General features: G+C 36.7%; 1 protein-coding gene across 42 annotated transcripts in view; it reads left to right on the top strand.

The window, feature by feature from the left end:
- The window catches only part of LOC125682930 (histone-lysine N-methyltransferase 2C-like), a 98,271-nt gene that overhangs the window by 66,418 nt on the left and 7,828 nt on the right, over positions 1-24,025 (top strand). For 21 of the 42 annotated variants that reach the window (XM_056141583.1, XM_056141594.1, XM_056141592.1 and 18 more), the window contains 14 exons: positions 1,271-1,369; positions 4,629-4,789; positions 4,973-5,267; positions 5,403-6,826; positions 10,226-10,261; positions 10,389-10,528; positions 10,683-10,882; positions 11,355-11,509; positions 12,155-12,310; positions 12,868-13,104; positions 13,592-13,633; positions 21,504-21,588; positions 22,739-22,858; positions 23,001-23,162. In XM_056141583.1, coding sequence (XP_055997558.1) covers positions 1,271-1,369; positions 4,629-4,789; positions 4,973-5,267; positions 5,403-6,826; positions 10,226-10,261; positions 10,389-10,528; positions 10,683-10,882; positions 11,355-11,509; positions 12,155-12,310; positions 12,868-13,104; positions 13,592-13,633; positions 21,504-21,588; positions 22,739-22,858; positions 23,001-23,162 — 3,312 coding nt within the window. The remainder of the gene's footprint in view (positions 1-1,270; positions 1,370-4,628; positions 4,790-4,972; positions 5,268-5,402; positions 6,827-10,225; positions 10,262-10,388; positions 10,529-10,682; positions 10,883-11,354; positions 11,510-12,154; positions 12,311-12,867; positions 13,105-13,591; positions 13,634-21,503; positions 21,589-22,738; positions 22,859-23,000; positions 23,163-24,025) is intronic. The other 21 variants (XM_056141621.1, XM_056141606.1, XM_056141615.1 and 18 more) reach the window with 7 other exon arrangements.

Genomic DNA, 24,025 nt, shown 5'->3' with positions numbered 1-24,025 from the left:
GGTATAGTGACACTTTGGGTGGTATAGTGACACTTTGGATGATATAGTTGGATGGTATAGTGACACTTTGGATGGTATAGTTGGATGGTATAGTGACACTTTGGATGGTCTAGTTGGATGGTATAGTGACACTTTATATGGTATAGTGACACTTTGGATGGTATAGTGACACTTTGGATGGTATAGTTGGATGATATAGTGACACTTTGGATGGTATAGTGACACTTTGGATGGTATAGTGACACTCTGGATGGTATAGTTGGATGGTATAGTGACACTTTGGATAGTATAGCGACACTTTGGATGGTATAGTGCTTCACACAAATGGTGAAACTCACTTTATATCGTACACTATGTATTTGTTCAACTTTAGAAATATCCATCACAATTAAATGCAGCTGATGGAGTTCAAGATCAGAATCAAAGCAGGCAGCTCCTGTGTATCTTATCCACCCTAATGTTTCCGTTCAGCAGGCAGTTTCTGTGTATCTTATCCACCCTAATGTCTCCGTTCAGCAGGCAGCTCCCATGTATCTTATCCACCCTAATGTCTCCGTTCAGCAGGCAGCTCCCGTGTATCTTATCCACCCTAATGTCTCCGTTCAGCAGGCTGCTCCCGTGTATCTTATCCACCCTAATGTTTCCGTTCAGCAGGCAGTTCCTGTGTATCTTATCCACCCTAATGTCTCCGTTCAGCAGGCAGCTCCTGTCTTATCCACACTGTGTCCGTTCGTTGATCTGTGTCTCATTATGTGTGAGATTTGCTTAAACTAACCATTCGTACTATGGTAACTGGTTTGTTTTTGTAATTTTCACTTATACCAGCTGGTAACATGCTCTCTGTATTTCAATGTTGTATGTTGTCTTTCCCAGTCTGATTTGTAAAACGAACAAAGGGCAGCGTAGTTTGTAGTTAATGTAAATTATATTACATTTAACCCTAACTCACTGAAAAGAACATTAAGTATTTCAACTGCCAAAAATTGTAGATTCATGTAAGAGATACAAGAGTCTCAGTGTTGAAAGCAGAAAATAGGTCAAAACTCAAAAGGAAAAAAATTGTTTTCTGTAGTTTACAAATCATTTACTCTACGCTTTCTCTAAAATTGCTTTGAAATTGTCCTTGTGTGTTCCGGTAGCAGACATGTTACGGTACTACTCTGTGCTTGAATGTAAGGAACAGTTGTGCTATGTTTATCACTAATCAGACTTTGTGTGTACTGTGTGCTTTCACATCCTCATGTCTATATTGCACTGCTTTTTACTACAGCCTATACTTCTGAGGAGATGACCCGATTCCCTGTGTCCAGAGGGACATGGCCGGCCCCACCCCGAATGCCAGGGCCAAGACAAATCCCCCACCCCACCGGTAGGTTCTCCATCTGTAGTACCCAGGTCTTATATCACAGTTACACTTGTGCATGAAGAATAGATAGGAGATTTCCTTCGTTTTATTGAAAATTTTGTTGATGTTGATTTATAAAGTATGAGAATTTGAAACAGAGCACAGAAGATGTATTTCATGAATGCAACCATAGCATGTTACAAGCTTTTAATTCCAGTATAAGTCTTACAACTGGTGCACTGGATACAGAGCCACTTTAAAGGTCCAGAATAAGAAAACAATGAAAAATCATGTAGACAAAGTTCCCCGATCTCCCAGATATGCTTATTTATTGTACAGTGTGTTTGTGAATGTATCATTAATTGAAGAACCAGCCTGAATCTATATACATTGCACAAGATTCATATGGATGTTTGCTTCTGAGAATGAAATCAAGAAAAATGTTATATGTATCAGGCCCAGTGCCATAAAACTTGGACAAATTTACATTTGATCTACATTTGTAAGTCGTGTAAGAAAAAGTGAGTCGTAGATTGAAAGTGAGCTCCTCTAAGTTCTATGGCTTTGGAGCCTGTTATGACCTTTTGATATCAGATTTAGACATTTACGATTTGTCTGCACTGAAGAAAAAAATGTAAATTTTGAGAAAATTCTATGAAAGAGAGTATTGTGCTGATAACATGCAACTTTTTCTCTCTTTTTTTGTTTTATTTCATCCATTACAAATTACTGTCCCTTCCAAATATTGTATGTAGTGCAATATACTGAAGGTGTTTTAAATGAAATTAAACTACTAAATTAACTTCTGATGTTAAATAAAATTCTGATCAACACAGTAAAGTTGAACCTCAGGAGCAAACATCTTTGTACCTGTAAGTTTATCCTTAACAATCTGCACTGACTAACCTTTTCATGCACTTACTATGATAGTGGCAGTAAAGAGTAAACTATCATCAGCTTTAAATATTTCCATGCTTAGTCTGAAGATCCATACTTCTGCTTAGTCTGAAGATCCGTACTTCTGCTTAGTCTGAAGATCCATACTTCAGGTTTGGGATTTGAGTCCTAGACCAGGGGTATTATGGTATTGTGCATTGCATCTGTCTGTCAGCACCATGTGGGTCAGATAAAAAGGCTAGTATCATCATCTGTCTGTCAGCACTGTGTGGGTCAGATAAAAGCAGTGCTCAGAAGGCTAGGATCATCAAACTTGTTAACACATATTCCCAATGATAGAAGAACCCCATTGTATCTCAAGGTCAGAGGTGAAGGTCAAACTTAGGTGATTTTGTAGACATGAAACAAGATAGAATCTAGGATAATCAAATTAGATGCATATATTCAGCCATCATATACATAAGGCTAGGATGTTTAATCACATGTTCACGTGAATCTGACATTTCTCAAGGTCATACTTTGATGGGTAATCAAGAAGGGAAAGCAGCACTAATAAAGCTAGGATCATCAAAACTTCCTGTGTAAATGTTGATGGGTAATCAAGAAGGGAAAGCAGCACTAATAAAGCTAGGATCATCAAAACTTCCTTTGTAAATGTTGATGGGTAATCATGAAGGGAAAGCAGCACTAATAAAGCTAGGATCATCAAAACTTCCTGTGTAAATGTTGATGGGTAATCAAGAAGGGAAAGCAGCACTAATAAAGCTAGGATCATCAAAACTTCCTGTGTAAATGTTGACCATGGTCTATTTTCAAAAGAATTTTTTTGCTTCTCAAGTTAATACTTCATTAGAATGAAATTTGCAATTTGATGTTTGACAAAGCATCTTAGAATTAACTTTCTCTTAATACTCTCAAAGATATAAAAAGAAAATGTCAACAACTAAAAACCACTGTTGAAGTGTCTCCCCCCCCCCCCTTTTTTTTTAAATCAAAGAATGGTTTATTTGGATGTTGATCTCTTTTGATCACTACAGAACATATTGGATGGGCGTATTTTGCAGCGTCTTCTAATGTAGTGTAGGCTAGATTTGATTTACACTATACTTTATTTGCTGCTGAACTGTACATTTAGATAGACACACTTATGGGTAATACATGTACTTAATATAATGAAATTGCATCATATTTTAACTTGATTATCATTAATTACCGCTGTCATGATTTTTAGCTTTTCTGATCACCAACTGTCTGTTGGTAAACTTCATATTTTTATTTTCTTCTCCAGAACAACTGGGCCAATTTCAATCAAACTTGGTACAACTCATCAATGGGTGAAAATCTCAAATAGGGTGAATTATTAAAAATCTTAAAAACCACTGGACCAGAAAAGTTTGAATTTACAGGAAAGTTTTCTGATATAGTGCAGATTCAAATTTGTTATTAAAATCAAAATTGGGAATTTCTAGTCTCAAAATTGGGGGAAATCAACATTTTTTGGCATTGGTAATGGTACCGTTTATCGGTACTAGTTATATAAGGGGGGAAACTGCTAATCTTGAACAATTTAAGCTTGATTTTTAATATTTTGTATATACATTCTTTATGGAAAGACTTTTCATGCAATACAATTATGTGTGATTTGTTTTACCTTAACCTGGAAAGTTGACCTACTTTTATTAAGAATCTTACCTATTCAATATCTCTTGGACTATTTAAGTAAATCTTTCATTTCATACTTTGCCCTTGTGACCTTGGAATTTGATCTACGTTTAACAAAATATAACAATATCTTCAGAACTATACAAGGTAAATCTCTCATATTTTTTATATAGATTCTTTATAGCAAAATTAAGATATTGGATATTGTGACTTTGACCTGACCTAATCAGTATCTCGTGAACTGTTTAAGGTAAAGCTTTCATATTTTGTGTATATTCTTTATGGCAGGACCTTGTTATGCTTTGGCATTTGATCTTGTGACCTTTACTTGGAAGTTTGACCTACTCCTGACCCTGAATTATTTAAGATAGAGCTTTCATATTTTGTGTATAGATTTCTTATGGATGTTATACACCATGATCTGTGACCTTGATCTTATCTAGAACAGCAAGATCATGTTAGTCATATTGGTGTTGAGGCATCTCTGTGTTATGTGAATTCATTTTCAGTTATGTTGTGATCCTTTGGGCTAAGATGGGGCCACAATATGTGGTCAAATTTTTTCATGGGAATAAAGATTGATTTTAAGTCTTTTTATAATCACAACATCTGAAGTCGGAACAATATCAGGGCCAAGGTGACTCAGGTGAGAGATATGGCCCATGGGTCTTTTGTTTTGTTTCTCCTATTGTGGGCTTTTTTTTACATCCATCTCCTTGAATAGATATGGAAAGCTATGGCATGCGACCACCATTTGGTGAAGGGGTACACCCAGGGCAGATGAGACAGCCCCGCCCCCATGGCCCCATGATGCCAGAGATGTACTCACCCAAACATTCCCCTCAGATGTCTCCAGGACAGCTACCCAGTCTGAGGCCAGGACAGGTACTATCCTGGTTATATCATGTTGTTTGGCAGTGAAACCTTTTACATTGAAAGAGATTAATTTATCAGATGTCATTTGATCAATTTCAAGTTTAAATAAAAGTCATATATGTATGTATGTATTGTGTATTTGGTTGTGTTTAGTCTACAATTATTGTATTCCTGGAATTAATACATTGACAGAATCCATTAGCTGGTAATGATCAGAGGTCCCAGTTCCCTAACTTAATGGAGCACAGATTCCCTGTCCCAGGTCAGCAAGTCCCACCTGCTCAGCAGGGGGTGCCCAGTATTCAAGGTCAGTCCCAAACCTACAGAACAGAACAGAGCAGAATACCCCCAGGAAATATGGGAGAACAGAGAAAGCTGATCGAGCAAGATCAGAGAGAGGATGGAAAATCTGCAGAGACAAAGGAGGAGAAGAAAGAATCGGAGGAAGACAAACATCTGAATGAACCAGACATTGATGATCTCTTGGGTAGGTACTTCCTGTCTTCCATCAGCTGTGTTGGTTGGACAAGAACGAGCTAATATAGGCATGATTCATGATCTTGTTTCAGTTTTTTAAGTCAGTTTGAATATCAACACTTTGTGTTGATTTTGTTTCCAACAGGTTCTGATGGAACATTTGACATTATCAAGTTTGTGGATACAGACACAGAATTGAATTTGGATGAGAACAAGAGCATTTTTGATGATCTGGATGAGGTTGAAAACGGGTCAATGGAGAAAGCAGACAACAAAGAAGACATGAAAATGCATGTAGCAAAGGAAAAAATGGACTCGGACATGGAATCATCAAAATCAGGAGGAGGAATCCCTGATTTCCAGTCCAAGTTTCTGGAGTTCAGTCAGAAGAAAAATGAGGAAAGAAAGATTGGAACAGAGGGTGGTGGACAAATGAGTGAGATGGATAAAAAGGACCAGCAGAACATAAGCCAGATTGCTGCCCTTCTGCAGAGCTCAGAACACATGTCACCAGCCCTGGAGCGCAGAGATTCTGTAAAGTCAGACTCTTCCGTATCTGGAAAAGACCAGCTACCCAGAACACCTGGATCTGGGCCTTTAACACCATCTGGAATGCAGCAAGGAGTGGATCAGGCTGGTTCATATCCAGGAATGGGATCCAGAGGGCCATATGCAGGAGGAATGCCTTCTCCTCTACACCAAATGCAAAATAACCCCACTCAAGCCTCACCCGGCTCTACTTATCCCCCAGGGCAAGGACCATCGACTCCTGGGTTACCTTCCCCTCAAATCATGCCATCACCAAGAAGTAACATACCATCCCCTAGGACACCAAGTGTTCAGTCCCCATTTAATCCCATGAACAACCAGCAGTCTCCATTTCCACAGACTCAGTCTCCATTCTCTCCAACAGTGTCTTCTGCTCCACAATCTCCTTATGCAGGCTCCAAACCTCAGCCACCCTTTTCTCTTCCTGTTGGAAGTACCAGTCAGACAGGTTATTCCTCAGTTGAAAGTGGAGCTCCTGCACAAAGTCCAGGTCAAAGGTCACCTCGGGGAACCATTACACCAACAAATCAATATATGCAAGGAACTTACGGTCAGCCCATGATGCAAGGACCACCTAGGGGAACAACTCTGACCCCAACGCCAAGCAGCATTTTGTATGGAGGGCAGTCGGGTGTCACTCAACATGGAATTAGAAATCCAGTACCTGTGTCTGTAAATGGAAGTCGACCACCTTTCTCGGGAGCATCTGGTCATCCTATGGGTCATGGAATAGAGACAGTGACCTCACAGGTGCACCCCATGGATCCATCTGCTGTACCACACATGGCTTCCTCCCAGGCACCTCATGGATCAGGAGACATGCAAGGTCATCCACCATCAACTCAGAGCCCAGCAGCTATGTCACCATATGGCCTGCCTGGCCAGAGAATGCCAGGAATTAGGCCACAGATGGGGGGACTGACATCACCTGTGACAACATCTGCCCCAGGAGGTCAGGGAGTAGGGCGACCTCAGCTTTTGCAGGAACAACCACTGTTGATACAGGATCTCCTGGAGCAGGTAATAACACACCTGACTCTGTCGGTGGTACTTCTAGCGTATTTATGCATAATGAATTTTTCTTTCGTATTACCATGTAAAGCAAAGCATAAAATAATCCAAATGTTTTTGATGTTTAAATTTTTGAGATAGCACTATTAGACCTATTGCGATCCATTCCCATCTGTCGGCATGTGTTGTCCATCATCTGAAGATTGTATACTTATGATCACTTAATTTTTCCTCTAAATCGATTTTCTTTATGATGAATGGATGGAGCTTAGTAGTCTTGTCCTTTACTATTGATCATGTAGCGAACACATTGAGTACATATTCAGCCCGCTGTATGGAGAGTGCCCAATAGTAATCTCTCTGTCCGTCGGTCAACACTTTCTATGGCACACAATAATTGAAGTTTCGTTTGGAAGATTTTCATAAATTTTATACACAATACAGTGGCATGCAGTGGCTTGAAAACATTTTCATAGAATTTAATGGTATTGCTCGGATTAGGAAGAGGAAAACCCCTTTTGATTTTGGGAATTTCTATGTTTTGTTATGGGACTTTTTACATCACAATGTTCATTGCAGGGCACTTTCAGACTTGTCAGTGTTCTAGTTTTAATAAACGTAGAGTACCTTACTTTGGAACTCAAATCTTATGTTAAGGATTCAGACCCCGGGTTAGGGCTAAATTGGACACAAAGTGAAAACCTATTAAATCTTTAAAAATCTTCTTAAACCTCGAAAAGTTTAGTTATGATGAAGTAAAAACCTCTACCAAATCTCTGAAATTGTGATACCTGTGTCAGGGTTCAGGCCCCAGGCCATCACTGCATGAATCATTTGATAAGAATGCATCATGTGTATATAATTCCATTTTCAATGTTTTTGCCTTTGTCATCTTTACGAAATAATGATAGCCATTTCCTCATGAATATGTTGCAGTTGTGACAATGTGCATGTGAATCTTGATAAATATAGTACATCTATTGTAACGGGAATTCTGACAGAAATACAAGTAGTATGTAAATATTAAAGAATTCATTTTTGAAAATAAACACTTCATGCCAGCATACTTTGAAATGTCACAATTCATATCCTCATATATTTTCAAAAATGAAATCTATTTCTTATATATAAACCCTATTCTTTACCCAATTTAATCTAACAAACAATTTGGAGGCAAAGGTATAGCCCATGTAAACAAGTTTGGTAATACTTTGGAATTGTGTTTTAGTTCATCCATCCCACTTTGTCTCTGTGCTTCAACTTTGTGGAGAAACACTAGAAGCTTTTAATTGGAACAAAATTTGCTTATTAGACCAATAGTATTTAATGACCTTGAACCCCTGTAATATAGTCAGTCACTAGAAAATGTACATTTGTTTGGTCATAATTTGTAATGGGGATACATTAGAAGCTTTTACTTGGCATAAAGGTTGCTTACAGCTGGTGTTTCTTGACCTTAGAGCAATAAGGTTGCTTACAGCTGGTATTTCTTGACCTTAGACCAATAAAGTTGCTTACAGCTGGTATTTCTTGACCTTAGACCAATAAGGTTGCTTACAGCTGGTGTTTCTTGACCTTAGACCAATAAAGTTGCTTACAGCTGGTGTTTCTTGACCTTAGACCAATAAGGTTGCTTACAGCTGGTGTTTCTTGACCTTAGACCAATAAGGTTGCTTACAGCTGGAGTTTCTTGACCTTAGACCAATAAGGTTGCTTTCAGCCGGTGTTTCTTGACCTTAGACCAATAAGGTTGCTTACAGCTGGTGTTTCTTGACCTTAGACCAATAAGGTTGCTTACAGCTGGTGTTTCTTGACCTTAGACCAATAAGGTTGCTTACAGCCGGTGTTTCTTGACCTTAGACCAATAAGGTTGCTTTCAGCCGGTGTTTCTTGACCTTAAACCAATAAGGTTGCTTACAGCTGGTGTTTCTTGACCTCAGACCAATAAAGTTGCTTACAGCTGGTATTTCTTGACCTTGGACCAATAAGGTTGCTTACAGCCGGTGTTTTTTGACCTTAGACCAATAAGGTTGCTTACAGCTGATGTTTCTTGACCTTAGACCAATAAGGTTGCTTACAGCCGGTGTTTCTTGACCTTGGATTAATAAGGTTGCTTACAGCCGGTGTTTCTTGACCTTGGATCAATAAGGTTGCTTACAGCCAGTGTTTCTTGACCTTAGACCAATAAAGTTGCTTACAGCTGGTGTTTCTTGACCTTAGACCAATAAGGTTGCTTACAGCTGGTGTTTCTTGACCTTAGACCAATAAGGTTGCTTACAGCTGGTGTTTCTTGACCTTAGACCAATAAGGTTGCTTACAGCCGGTGTTTCTTGACCTTAGACCAATAAGGTTGTTTTCAGCCGGTGTTTCTTGACCTTAAACCAATAAGGTTGCTTACAGCTGGTGTTTCTTGACCTCAGACCAATAAAGTTGCTTACAGCTGGTGTTTCTTGACCTTGGACCAATAAGGTTGCTTACAGCCGGTGTTTTTTGACCTTGGACCAATAAGGTTGCTTACAGCTGGTATTTCTTGACCTTAGACCAATAAGGTTGCTTACAGCTGATGTTTCTTGACCTTAGACCAATAAGGTTGCTTACAGCCGGTGTTTCTTGACCTTGGATCAATAAGGTTGCTTACAGCCGGTGTTTCTTGACCTTGGATCAATAAGGTTGCTTACAGCCGGTGTTTCTTGACCTTAGACCAATAAAGTTGCTTACAGCTGGTGTTTCTTGACCTTAGACCAATAAGGTTGCTTACAGCTGGTGTTTCTTGACCTTGGATCAATAAGGTTGCTTACAGCCAGTGTTTCTTGACCTTAGACCAATAAAGTTGCTTACAGCTGGTGTTTCTTGACCTTAGACCAATAAGGTTGCTTACAGCTGGTGTTTCTTGACCTTAGACCAATAAGGTTGCTTACAGCTGGTGTTTCTTGACCTTAGACCAATAAGGTTGCTTACAGCCGGTGTTTCTTGACCTTAGACCAATAAGGTTGCTTACAGCTGGTGTTTCTTGGCCTTGGACCTGTATATCAGGTTTCAGTTGGTGAATTTGATAGGGTATGTCAAAACAATTTTGACTGTTGTAAATTCAGCAATTTGACTTCTATCTAATATAAAAGGTCTTTAATTTGATGATTGTTGTTTTAGTGATTTACAACTCATTGCTAAAATTAACATCCCACCAAAACAAACCATTACATAGTAATAATGATTGGATACATTTGACAAGTTCATAATTTGAATAGGAGAAATACTTAAGTAGTGATGACAACATATTCTGTTTAGATCTCGGAGTTTGGAAGAGATGCACTTGTAGCACCATCAATATACAAATTTGTAATTTTAAGTTTTCTGCTGTGTGGTACTCAGGTGACCGTTAAGGCCTATGGGCCTCTTGTCATATTTTAGTATGAAGAGGGTAGCACGAAGATTAAGCTGAAACAAGTATGTTTTATCTGGGACATTAAATATAATTTGTTTAGTTTTGGATTTACTTTAAAAATGGCAGTTAGTAGAGAATGATGCCAGAAGAGCTCTCTACATACTAGTTATTAGGACTGCTTACTTCTAGGAGAAACAGGAACAACAACGGCAAGCTCAGCAACAAGCAATGGGAATGATGCAACGCCAACCCCCCGAGGGAATGATGGCTCAACCTCCCAGACCAGGACTGCCCATGGGCCAGTATAGACCCCGTATGGAGGGGATGAGGTAATAGCTTAGAGATATATCCTGGTTAAAGTTCATTTGAAAATGAAATTTATTATACTCGTATTTGAAAGTTGGTATTGTAAATTTGTTTAGACCTTATAAATACAATGTACCAATGATTTGTTTAAATTCTGTGTTGATACATCATTTTTAGGCACCCTGTGGATCCAAACTGGAATGTTCAGAGACCTTATGGACAGCCAGAGATCCCCCCTGGTCAGCCTCCATTTGTCCGTATGCCTGGACAACAAATGCCCCCGAGGATGCCAGGACCATATGGGGCACAGCCACCTGGTATAGGCCCCATGGGAATTCCCCAACCCCCACCACCACCTCCTCCACCCCCTATGACAGGTCAGAATTCATCTGATAGTATCTAGTACAATCAGACCATTACATATTTGTGTCCTCAAAATTAAAGATCAGGGAGCATGTTGTTTTTCAATCTTTTTTATTTGGTGTCTTCATAGCTTTAACCTTAACTTTTGAAGTTATTCTGTCCCTGTACTTAACTTTTGAAGTGTACAAGATAGATACTTTTATTTTCAATTATTTGAGAGGTCAAGGCCACCACTTTGTGACTGTAAAAGTGAAGGTCATATTTACCACAATTCAATGCTGTCATGCAGAGGGGCTTTCCCAAACATACATGTACATGAGACATTAAAATATTGTTTATTTTGAATATGTGAAATCAAAGACATTGACAGTTTAACAATTGTGTGCTATTCATTGCAAGCAAAAAAGAATCAGATGCCATAAAAAAAAAGAAAATGGATGGATGTAACTCCCCAATGTAAGGAGCATTGTTTTGATGTGTTTACAGGGGAGTTAACTCCGGAACTAGAACGACAGCAACAACAATATGAGGACTGGCTTTTGAAACATGGAAATTATTTGGAAATGCAGGTCAAAGCATTGGAGCAGCAAATTGGCAAATGCAAGCGTACCAAAAAGGCTATTAATGCCAGAAATCGACAGGTGAGGATGGTTTTTTATATCCCTCGTCCCTCACTTGTTTAAAGTTATTAGGTGGGGGGAGGGGTATTATTTGTGTCTGCTTTCTTATAGTTTGTTTCTCTGTGACTTGAACCTATTGGACATGACTCATGCTACAGTCATGTACAGCTGTATATCAGTGCTTAGAACATTCAATGACACGTATATAGTGATGGTGTGCAGGGAGAGGTTTAGGTCATACATAGAACATTCAATTTGACACGTATATAGTGATGGTGTGCAGGGAGAGGTTTAGGTCATACATAGAACATTCAATTTGACACGTATATAGTGATGGTGTGCAGGGAGAGGTTCAGGTCATACTTAGGTTACAAGGGTGAAAGAGGAATTTGCCACTACCAGTTGCACAGTGCATATCGATACCATTTTCTTCTTTTAATAAAGATGAGCATAAAGTTCTTGTTTCATTACATCCATATATCTACATGCAGTATCTATGAGGTCGTATTATAGAGAAGAATTGTAAGGTAAGCAATAAGAATTGTAAGGTAAGCAGTAAGAATTGTAAGGTAAGCAGTAAGAATTGTAAGGTAAGCAGTAAGAATTGTAAGGTATTTTTGTTTTTGTATGGGACCTGTGCTGTAATTGTTTCCTGAATTTGTATAGGCAAAGAAGACGGGAAGGGAACCGTCACCCAATGATGCCACGGAGTTGGAGAGAGTGACACAGGAACAAGCCGGCCTTCAGAAACAGCTGGAGGGACTGCGTAAACAAGTCAAACAACATCAGATGCAGACTCAAGATTACCGAACAAAGAAAAGGGTAAGGAAGGAGGAGAATGGTGGAATTTACCGGGGTAGTTATCGCAGGCACTGGAATTCAGTTAGAAAAGTTTTTCAGTGTTTGTACCCATTATGTGCATGTATTTGTAATTCAGAAATGTTAGAAGAGTTGTGATATAAAAATCAGGATATCTTGAATTACTAGATTCTTCATCCTTTTCACACTTCAATAGAGACAATACAAGATGCATTAGGTATTTGATTCCATGTCTAAATTTAGGATGATAGTGTCTATTATGTAAAGAACTTGACATCAATTGCAAACGTGGTATGAATTACATCAGTTCTATTAATAACCAGATATTCATACACTATGTCTCATACCTTCCTTTGTTTTGTTTTTGTTAATGATATCTTGGTTTGAAAGAAAAAAATCATCACAGCTTAAAAAGACATCACAATGCTCTGTTTAAATCAACTGTGTTATATTTCCCCGTGTTAAATGAATAGACACATCAAGTCATGTTGCAAGATGTTAAGGGTCTTTGCTCGTCTCAAGGGTCGCACAGTAAAACATAGTACACTGTGTATCTCTAGGAGCGGTATGGCCAGGATTGGGCCTTCAGTCAAATCCCTCCAGCTTCAGGCCCGGCTATAATGAGTATTCCTCCAGGGGGTTTACAGCCTCGAATTCCTGGACAGCAGGGCTCTGCCCGCCTAACAGCGTCTGCCCGACAGGCCTATGACGAATATATGCAGGACCGACTGAGACAGACCCAGCAAATTCAGGCCCCGCCAGTGGGTGCTCCCCGCCCAAAGCACACAGTGGTGGAAGTAAGTTGTCTGAAATGATTTTAAATGTGTTGATGTGACAGTTAACTTTGTGTGGCAGAATTTTGTTTGGAATAAACCTGTAGATTTAATTAATTGGAATCATTCCTTTAAACTGGTGGTTTATATACTCAATGAAGTTTTGACAAAATTCTCAGAAATTAATTTAAAAATTATGAAATGAATATGTTTTACCAAACATCAGTTTACCATTTTCACATATATAATCGTGCACTATTCATTATCACAGTGAAAAAATATCATTTAGAGCAATTCACATGTTTGGATTCTGTGAAGTAAACTGATTAGAGGAATGACTGTAATGTTTTTTGTGCATTTGCCAAGAGAGAAAAAAATTAGCGAAATCACTAAGTGTGGAAGCTTATTATTAACCACCAAGGATGGATGTGGTATATGTAGCATTTTGATGGTCTAACCTGTAATATACTCATGATCCAAATGGTAGATAATTCATGTCCCTACAATTCAGGATAACAAGACTAAAGTGGCAGGGCCCAAAGCAATTCTACAGGTGAGATTGTCACATTTTCTCTGTATCAGGCCTCAGCATGACACAAAACAAATGCTTCAGCTAACAAACTGCTGAAAAAATAACCCCTCAACACTTTTACATAGGATAGACCTTTTTTTTTTATCAGTTTCTTTGTTGTTTAAATGTCATGTTGTTCTTGTAACATTTGGGGTGTTTGGAGTATGTAATGTTTCCCCCTTTTTACTATGTATTGTATATTTATATCCATGGTCAGTTTGATGCAGCGTAATTCTAAGAAAAAAGGAAAGTTTTCATGGATTTCCACAATCCATCAAATTATATTTAAGGATTGCTTTTTATGTTGTAAGTAAACAGGAGAATTGTATTTCACAATGCAATAGAATTCAGAACACACTAATATCAAAGCTAAGGAATGAGGAATCAAAATAAAATACCAACTGTCTTCAAGATTCATCAGAACACACTAATATCAAAGCTTAGGAATGAGGAATCAAAATAGAATACCAACTGTCTTCAAGATTCATCAGAACACACTAATATCAAAGCTTAGGAATGAGGAATCAAAATAGAATACCAACTGTCTTCAAGATTCATCAGAACACACTAATATCAAAGCTTAGGAATGAGGAATCAAAATAGAATACCAACTGTCTTCAACATGCTGTACATATACAGTGTATTTCCAAAAAATAGAACAAAAAAAAAAAAAAAAAAAAAAGAAATGGAATGTCAAAGCATCGTTCTTGACAAGTGGTAAATGCGAGATTTTTTTTTTTTTTTGGAAACTGCAAGTAATTCGCTTTGGATTTGATTGATTCCTAGAGAGCATATTGTCTTACGATTCAAGTTTTGTTTCATTCCAATATCGAGTTCTTGATTAGCATTCCTACCTTCCTTATTTATTAACAACCAAATAACAGGCATGTTGATGCATCCTTAGCATTGGACTCGTGTTGTGAAATAAAAGTATTGTTCACAATCTCCAAAATGTGCAAGCATTGGTTTGAGAGAAACTGTTAGTTTGAAATATACAGAAGAAAATAGAAAGTTACACTTGAATGTTAATGCGGAATGAGCATGGTTTCAACAGCAACGTTGATGGGTGTGAGGTAAGAATGCACAGAATAGGTGAAGATGCATGTATGGTATACAAAATGTGATGCTTGCCCTTTCATGAATAAAAAGAATTTTCATGAGAAATGAGGGCATCATTGGCCAATCGTGTCATTATATTTGTCTGCAACATTAACTTGGTTATTGATTTTTATATGCCTGTCTTTTGACTGGTCGTATTGTGGTCTTTTGATGGGTTAATAAGGTCCATCTGTTCACTTTTACATGTACATGTTTGGGTTGTATATTTCACACTGTTAGGCTTAGGACTATCAAACTTTATCAATTGATGCATTTGGGGGGTGTTACAATCCAAAATTAGTTAACTGGTCTCATTTGTCAATATTCACACTGTGAGGTATAGGACTATTAAACTTGGTCAGAGCAAAAACTGCTAACAATTGACAAATCTTCGCTACAACAGCGCATCTGTAAGAAAAAGTAAATGCATAGTGATGTAGAGTAGGAAGTCCTCTATCAAAATTGTAAATTTCATGAATGGGCTGGGACGATTCAGGGTTAGCTCGATTCGGTTCAGTTTCATTTCAGAACAGCACGGTTCAGTTATTTTCGATTCGGTTCATGTTAAGTCCAATTTATGTAATGACAGCATAAAAATTTTAATGAGTAGCATATTTGATTAAATTTTATTCGAGTTATTTAACTTTATGTCGTCATTTGTAAACATCATATCTATTTATAATGGCATTTTATAACTTTGATAGAAAAAAGAAAACACTGAATTTAAAAGTTAAGGTGTGTTGTGAAGCAAAAATAGGTCACTGTGGCTGTGGCCTCCTGAAATTTTATGGTCATATAAATCGTTTCCAGATCATATCTTGCACATTGTGAGGCCTAGGACTATCAACCTCTTGGGGTGTCATAAACCAGAGATAGGTCACTGTGGCAGTTTGTGCGAAAGTCACAGGGCCATTGGTTTTTTCTGGTAAACTTTAGGTCAGGTTGGTAGAATAAATCCGGATACAGGATCAAGTGACCGATGAAAAAAATAAGCACCAGTTGCCATTTTTTCCCTTCTCACTGCTTTTAAAAGTAAATTTTGAAATTAAAAAAGAATTTAAAACCTTGTATATTTGCATGAATTAGAACGTTTTCCCCCATGATAATAAAATATGCTTTCCTAATCTGTGTCATTATTTATGATATTGATTTCACCCCGGCACTGACAGAACTGTTACATGTCATGTAAAGATAAACTAAGTGTTTTGGCAGACCTTACTCTTTTGGTATCTGAGTGGTGAAAATACTAAATTCCAACAGAGTAGTGATTGGGTCTCTGTTGGATAAAGATCCACAGTTTCTGCACATCACTCGGATGTCATATTTGTTATTTTTGGTGTGTGTAAAATCTGAACTGAAATGAAATCCGAAATTTGTAATCTAAATGAATGGTACCAAAATTTTTGTTGCACCACACAGCCCTGAATTACTTCCCTTTGATGCAATAAATTGCATTATACACTAAATAATTGTTTTGATTTTATTTGATAATTTTTTTGTTACATTTACTTGATATTCCATAAATTTAATTTTATTGGAAAAAGCTCGGTCTGGTAAAAGCTTGCTTGGTCTGGTAAAATTTGTATTTTCAGCAGACCGTTTGTCCTGTGAAAATTATAGACTTTCACATAAACTGCTGTGGCCTCATTTTTAAGTTTTATGGCTATGGATATACAAATTGTGTTGAAATCATATTTTTAGGAGACCTAGGAGCATCAAATTTTGTCAGTTAGTGCTTCTGAAGGGGGGGGGGGTCATGACCCCAAAATAGATCACTGTGGCCTCATTTTGGTATTGTAATTAACAGCGTCACAGCTTGCAAACATAGAAATGCATCATGTACATGTAGAAGCAGACGGGTGTTTATGTACCGTAGCGGTGCTCTTTATTAACTATTCAAGAACACCATGATATCGAAAAGTCAGTGTAAACTATGAAATGTCATAGTATTTTACTAACAAATCATAATTTGTGATGAGGTATCAGAAAGGTACTAGTACAACTTTTCTTTTTTTTACTATGACCCTAAATGTACAATTAGGCAGGATGAACAATTTAGGGTCACTGTAAATGAAACACATTTATAGAAGTTGTACAAAACTTGCTTTATTTTATCTCTATGTCAAATGCACAGACTTATTTTGCTTGTTCTAACACTCATGAATTGCAGTATATCAGATTTAGTTAGTACTTGCATATTTAAGAATTGCCATTCCATCTTTGCAATGTAACAAAGTTTGTCTTTTATATGATTTGTATCGTGAAATGCAAAAGGAGAGAGACTTTTAGATATGTGTACTTTGTTGCATTGAGAACATGTGTAAATTTGTTCTTCCCAGGCAAATGCATGCTATAACCAACTTGGTAATTCTGCCAAGTTCCCACTGTCGTTAAAACTCTACATGTCATGGTCCTATATAAATGCAGAAATTTTCAGGAAGTAGATCGAATTGAACTTTGTTTCTAATAAGATGAAATTTCTCATTGATAACTGCTATAATTAGTATCATTCCTGAAGATTTCCTTTGAGTTTTTTCCCATGAAGCTTTTAGCATATGACAATAGTAAATTAATACATAGACAAAATGAATGCTCACTAAATGCTGTCACTAGATTTTTTCTTCCTTTCTGTACATCTTCAGATTAAGTTGAATGCCCAATTTTCATGTCATAGTGCTTGTTAACGATAGAAAAGTGAGACATGTAAATAAATTATTGTGGGAATATAATGCTTGTTAACGATAGAAAAGTGAGGCATGTAAATAAATTATTGTGGGAATATAATGCTTGTTAACGATAGAAAAGTGAGGCATGTAAATAAATTATTGTGGGAATATAATGCTTGTTAACGATAGAAAAGTAAGGCATGTAAATAAATTGTGGGAATATAGTGATTGTTAATGATAGAAAAGTAAGGCATGTAAATAAATTATTGTGGGAATATAATACTTGTTAGCAATAGAAAAGTAAGGCATGTAAATAAATTATTGTGGGAATATAATGCTTGTTAACGATAGAAAAGTGAGGCATGTAAATAAATTATTGTGGGAATATAATGCTTGTTAACGATAGAAAAGTGAGGTATGTAAATAAATTATTGTGGGAATATAATGCTTGTTAACGATAGAAAAGTAAGGCATGTAAATAAATTGTGGGAATATAGTGATTGTTAATGATAGAAAAGTAAGGCATGTAAATAAATTATTGTGGGAATATAATACTTGTTAGCAATAGAAAAGTAAGGCATGTAAATAAATTATTGTGGGAATATAATGCTTGTTAACGATAGAAAAGTGAGGCATGTAAATAAATTATTGTGGGAATATAATGCTTGTTAGCAATAGAAAAGTAAGGCATGTAAATAAATTGTGGGAATATAGTGATTGTTAACGATAGAAAAGTGAGGCATGTAAATAAATTATTGTGGGAATATAGTGATTGTTAACGATAGAAAAGTGAGGCATGTAAATAAATTATTGTGGGAATATAGTGCTTGTTAACGATAGAAAAGTGAGGCATGTAAATAAATTATTGTGGGAATATATAGCTGCAGAACTGTAGCTCTCTGAAAAAATATTTTGACATAACAGAGAGCTACAGAGCCACCCCTTATAAAAACCGTCGATTTACGGCGCACAAAAAGCTGCGCACGGTTGAGGCCTTATATCGTTGTATTCTTGAGTTACTGTCTCATAAATTTAATATCAAAAAATTCTTAACATATTTTCCTACTATACTTGTGTCTAAACATACCTTCAAATATTCATTAAAGCCTCACACGACCTGAAAACTCCCAGCTTCAAATGATTTCGTTTTTTGTGCGCCGTAAATCGAAGGTTTTTATAAGGGGTGGCTCTGTAGCTCTCTGTTATGTCGAATATATTTTTTTTCAGAGAGCTACAGTTCTGCAGCTAGGGAATATAGTGATTGTTAATGATAGAAAAGTAAGGCATGATTGTGTTCAAATTTCCAGTGCAAAAGAAGTGTATATCAGTCATCAGCAACAAGGCACTTTACTCCCATCAACTTTGTATTCACAAAAAAATCTAATTGATCATAAATTATGTCACATGAGAGACAGCAGGAGTAAATTTGTCGAATTGAAAATATTTTGATTTTGCGCCATCATTAAATGTACTACTGCACGGTAAAGTGTTTGATGTGATGTATATTCCGCATTGAAACGCTATCAATTGATTCATGGTTATTGGCAAGACACAAACTCCACTACAACTTTATATGTAATGTGGTATTCAGATTCTTGTTGTGTTTTGTTTTCAAAAGAAAAGAGGAAGGGGGTGATATTTTTTTAAAACAAAAAGAGGGACAAAAACTTTTTTTACGTTGGCCAGATTTTGAGTAGTTATTTTACATTGGACAGATTTTGAGTAGTTATTTTACATTGGACAGATTTTGAGTAGTTATTTTACGTTAGACAGATTTTGAATAGTTGGTTATTTTACGATTAGAAAATTCTCATAAAATCAAGTTCGTCAAATTGATATTCTCTTGTAACGCTGATTATGGCCACTGGGGTCAGGATGGGGGTCACAACAATTCTTCATAGTTTACCACAGAAATATATAAACAAAGCACGCTTTACTTCAGTAAATTCATTTCATGTGTAATTGTTCTGATGACAACTGCCCCAAAGTCGAAACTGGTGAACCAAATAAAATCCGTAGAAATATATTGTAAAAGTCTTCGAAAATTTTCATAAGAATCACAAAGGTAAATCCTTATTCAGTGTACTTTTATGTCTGTTCACTCTTTCACCCGCGTGAGGCCACAATAGGGGTTTCAAATTTTTTATGGGAATATGTATGGTATAATTCTTTGAAAATCTTCTGATGAAGAACTGCACAGATGTGAATTTCCTATTTTGGACAAATTGTAATGAATTGCTTTTCAGATTTTCATTATGTAACATTTTTAAAAGTGCTGTGTATGAGCGAAAATGTGCATATGGGTGTTAGTCGATTTTCACTAAATTCACGGGTGTTTTTGATCCAATGCCATCTAGTGCAGACTATGTTACTAAAGTCTATTGCTCTCCGAAAAGTTGTAGCCAACCTCGTGAATATAGGGGTTTTTCACTTATATCAGCAGGGGCAAATGTTAGAAATATATATATAATGAATGAACATGATCTAGATATATATTTCTTATGATTTTTATCAAGTTTGTGTTGGATTCCACATTTAGAACTGCTGGTAATAATTTTACTGGTGGTAAACCTTGTTAATGTTGCCAAAATAAAGCCACATTTTATGTAATTGTCAAAATTCGTACACTTAGTGCTGTTCAGTACTTTGATTAATTTTTTTTCTACATTATGTAATCTAGAATTGCATTTTACATGGGCAGTTTAGAAATAAGTTTTAGATCAGGGGGAATATGTATTAAAGGTGCTGTAAAGTTTAAGTGTCCATAGGTTAAAAGACTACTGTGTCAAAACTTTAGTTTTCAAGTTTTGGCTCTCCTGACTGATTGTGAACTATCACTTGACATCCATCTGTCCTGTCATTAGCAGCGTCCAGTTACATTTTAATCATCTTGTGAATGGCTGCCACACCCAGTCACCATAGCTGCTAAGAATATTTTTCTGATGGTCTTGAAGAAATGTTCAGATAGCAGCATGCCAAGTCATGATACCCTGTGTCAATGTTACTCTCATAATCTAAAAGAAATGTTATTACTTTCAGATTCATCCAATTACCAACATTGTCCCACACAGCTTGTGATTGGTTAAGGCATATTGGTTTATTATTCAGAAAGTTGCATACTAAACTTTACCTGGTACAGAGAAGTGTTGTAACTTTTGAGAACAATTTGAATTCAAGCTCACCAGACTTCTAACAAATGTTGCTTTAGTGGTCCTAAAGAAATGTTGCAATCTGAAAGCCAATGTGGCTGCCATGTTTGAGATAAATGGCTGCTTGCTCCTAGTCATTACAATAACTATAAATATTGCAGTAGTGTTTCCACTACAGTGTTGTTACAATACACTCTTTAGAGTGATCTGAAATTCAAGTTGGCTGCTATGTGGCTTTTGATTGGCTTAGTCAGGCCACATGCCAAATCGCCATACCTCGTACCCATGTTGCTCTTAGACTGGTAGTGCTATTCAGAATGAATTCCAGTGTAACTACCATGATTTTATTGGCCAAGACAAAATTAAACTGCCTCTCGAAAATGGCTGTTTGTCAAGTCGCCATACTTGGTGAAAATGTTGCTGTGGTGGTCCTGAATGGTGTTGTTATTTTCTGAGTAATCCGACTTAAATAAGACTGTCATGGCTTTTGATTATCCGACACAACTTTTTTCCTTTGAACTTCTGCAGGCCAAGCCATCTTTTTAGTTAGCTGATGAATGTTTTAATCTGGGCCGTTGTTAACATTCCCAGTCCTACCTTGGCCCATTGCATAGGAATGCTCCCTCATTTTTCTTTATCTTTTTATGCCCTTTTTAATTAACTGGGAACATCTTGTAATTAACCAATTTGTATTTTAACCGACTTCAAAAGTTTTAAAATCCAATATCAACTTACAATTTGTTGGGATCCAGTATTTTTTTTTATCCTAGGAGATTAGAAATACACCTGTAGGGCCAGTTGTGAGGGGCAAAGTATTTGATGTCGGAGAGAAATCTTGAGTAAATTTGCCTTGTCATCAGTGAAAGGTTTTGATTAGGAGGTGATCTCCACAGCTCTGAATAGAATGCTGTGAGTAAATTTGGACATTATCTGTTTCAGGACAACAATCCTTTCAGTGAGGAATACCAAGAAAGAGAACAAAGAGAACGAGTCTACAGTTTGCCCAAGTCACAACCTGAAACAGGTAAGGTTCTATAGTTTGTTATGGTCACTATCTAACACAGGTAAAGGTCTATAGATTGCTAAGGTCATTATCTGACACAGGGAAGGTATAGTTTTACCTTTGTCAGTCCTTCCGTCCTTCTTTCCCTATGCGCCACCCAGTTTTCCGTACTTTTTTAAAAACACCTCTAGAGATATTGAATTGATTTTTATGCTCCCCCACCCCCCACCCCCTCCCGACCAAAGATCTGGGAGCATGTTTTTGTCCTTTCTGTCATTCTGTCTGAAACTTTTACCTTGTTAATAACTTTTGAACAGTTAAGTTCTAGAATTTTGATATTTCACATGAGTATTCCTTGTGACAAGACATTTTCGTGGGTACTAAACCTTTTGACCTTGGCATTTGACCTACTTTTTAAAAAAAATTGACATTGGTCACAACTTTTAAATGGTAAATATTAGAGCTTTCGTATTGCACATGAGCGTTTCTTGTGACAAGATCTTTCTACTGGTACCAAGATATTTGTCTTTGTGATCTTGGCCATCTTTGGAATTGGCCATTATGAGGGACATTTGTGTTTCACAAACGCATTTTGTTTTGTATGCAGGTGTATATTGATGAGTTACAAATCGAGTTGGAGTTTTGTTCCAGTTCATTTATTTTTGATGGAGTTGTGCCCCTTTGATGTATTGTTATGACCAGTTTTCCATACCTTTTTCTTAAAGCCTTGAGATATTGGAACTGATTGTATACAGATGTATATTGAGGAGTTACAGTACACGTATGAGTTATGTTCCAGTTCATTGATTTTTTATGGCTGTTAAAACATATGAAGGATTGTTGTTGAGTTCTTCATTTTACTATATGCATGTAACATACATACAATTTGAATACCACATTCAATGCTATGGATTTCCTACATTTAACTTTACTGCAGGCAGGGGCATTCATGTCATGCCAACACATCTAGTTTAAAAAACTTATGCTAAGAATATTGTAAAACAATTGTAACATATGTACAGTTCAATTTTTAAGATAGGTCAATTAAATTAATAATGCTAATTGTAAAATCATGATTTACAAGTTCAATTTTTTTTTTGAAAGTTTGGAAAAGCACTGATTTGCATTATCTTTCACGAGAGGGAAATAAATAACGCCTATAACATTGCAGATAAACCTGAAATAATGAGACAGATGCCACAGTACTTTGACCCTAGAACTATGCCATATGATCAAAGTGGAAGATTTCCGGCCCCTAGAATACCGGGAGACTCCATTCAACGTTTTCCAGGTACTGGAGATTTTTTTTTTATATGTAATATTAAATATCAAAGCTCATAAAAATTGGATTAGAATGGTCAACCTTTGTTTGTAATGGAGCAGACCTTGGTATCAATTTGAATGGCCAGTGATACAGATTTTTTTTTATCCAGGTCCTGGACAGCGTATGCCATTTGAAACAAGCGGTCGAATGCCTGGTCCACCAGATTCTGCTGTCAGACATGCTTTTCCTCAGCGTATGTATACACCCATGAATCAAGGCCAGGTGGAAGGAACCCAGGGAGGTCCACATCCAGCAATGCCATATCAACCAGGCAAGTGGAGAATCCGCTCTGTATGGATCCTCTCAGATCCAATGGGCCTCTTAAACACAACCCCACCCCCCCAAAAGTTTATTCCCCGACTTATCAATAGTCATAAAAGCCAATAAATAAAATTCTGACGCTAAAAATTCTTGGATGTTTTCTTTAAAAATGGAATTTATGTCCAGATGTTTTGTAATAAACACTTTAGATTTGATAATCATTAGAGCAAAAATGAGATCAGAAGGAATTCTTCATCAAAAGATTTTTTAATGAAGTATATTTCATAAAGCACTAATCGGACCAAAATGATATCCCTAATTAAGATTTGTTTTTCAGTATTAAAGTGCATGACATAGGTGAGTTTGGTGTAGCCCAACTGAATAAACAAAATTAAACTTTTTTGTATCGATATAAAATTGGTCTTCCACATGCCTGTTCCGCATCATTAAAAAGACTGTCAAATGTGGAATATATTTTTGTGGTTGTAAAATGTTATATGAACTGGACTGATGACCTAATGGACTAGGTCCTTCTTTTATAATATATTTTTCCTATTTAAGAATGTTATTAAGCTTTCTTTGATCAATATGATAATAATGATATTTAAGCCTTGCAATGAAATATGTAATGTATTTAATGGAGAATAAATCTCATTTTGAAAATATAATTGTGACACTTCATGCAGGCATTCTTTGTTTCTTATATTTAAATTCTACTTTCATTTTTGTCAGAATTCCCAGTCGTTAAAAATAGACGTACTATATTTTTCAAGATTCAGATGCACATCATTTACATCTGCAGCACATTCGTGAGGGAGTGGTTATCATTACAATTTTTTTTAAAAATTATATCGGAGGGAAAAACATTGGAAA

The sequence above is a fragment of the Ostrea edulis genome, chromosome 6 (genome assembly GCF_947568905.1).
Source record: "Ostrea edulis chromosome 6, xbOstEdul1.1, whole genome shotgun sequence".
Classification (NCBI taxonomy): Eukaryota; Metazoa; Mollusca; class Bivalvia; order Ostreida; family Ostreidae; genus Ostrea; species Ostrea edulis.
This window is presented reverse-complemented; position numbering and strand designations above follow the sequence as displayed.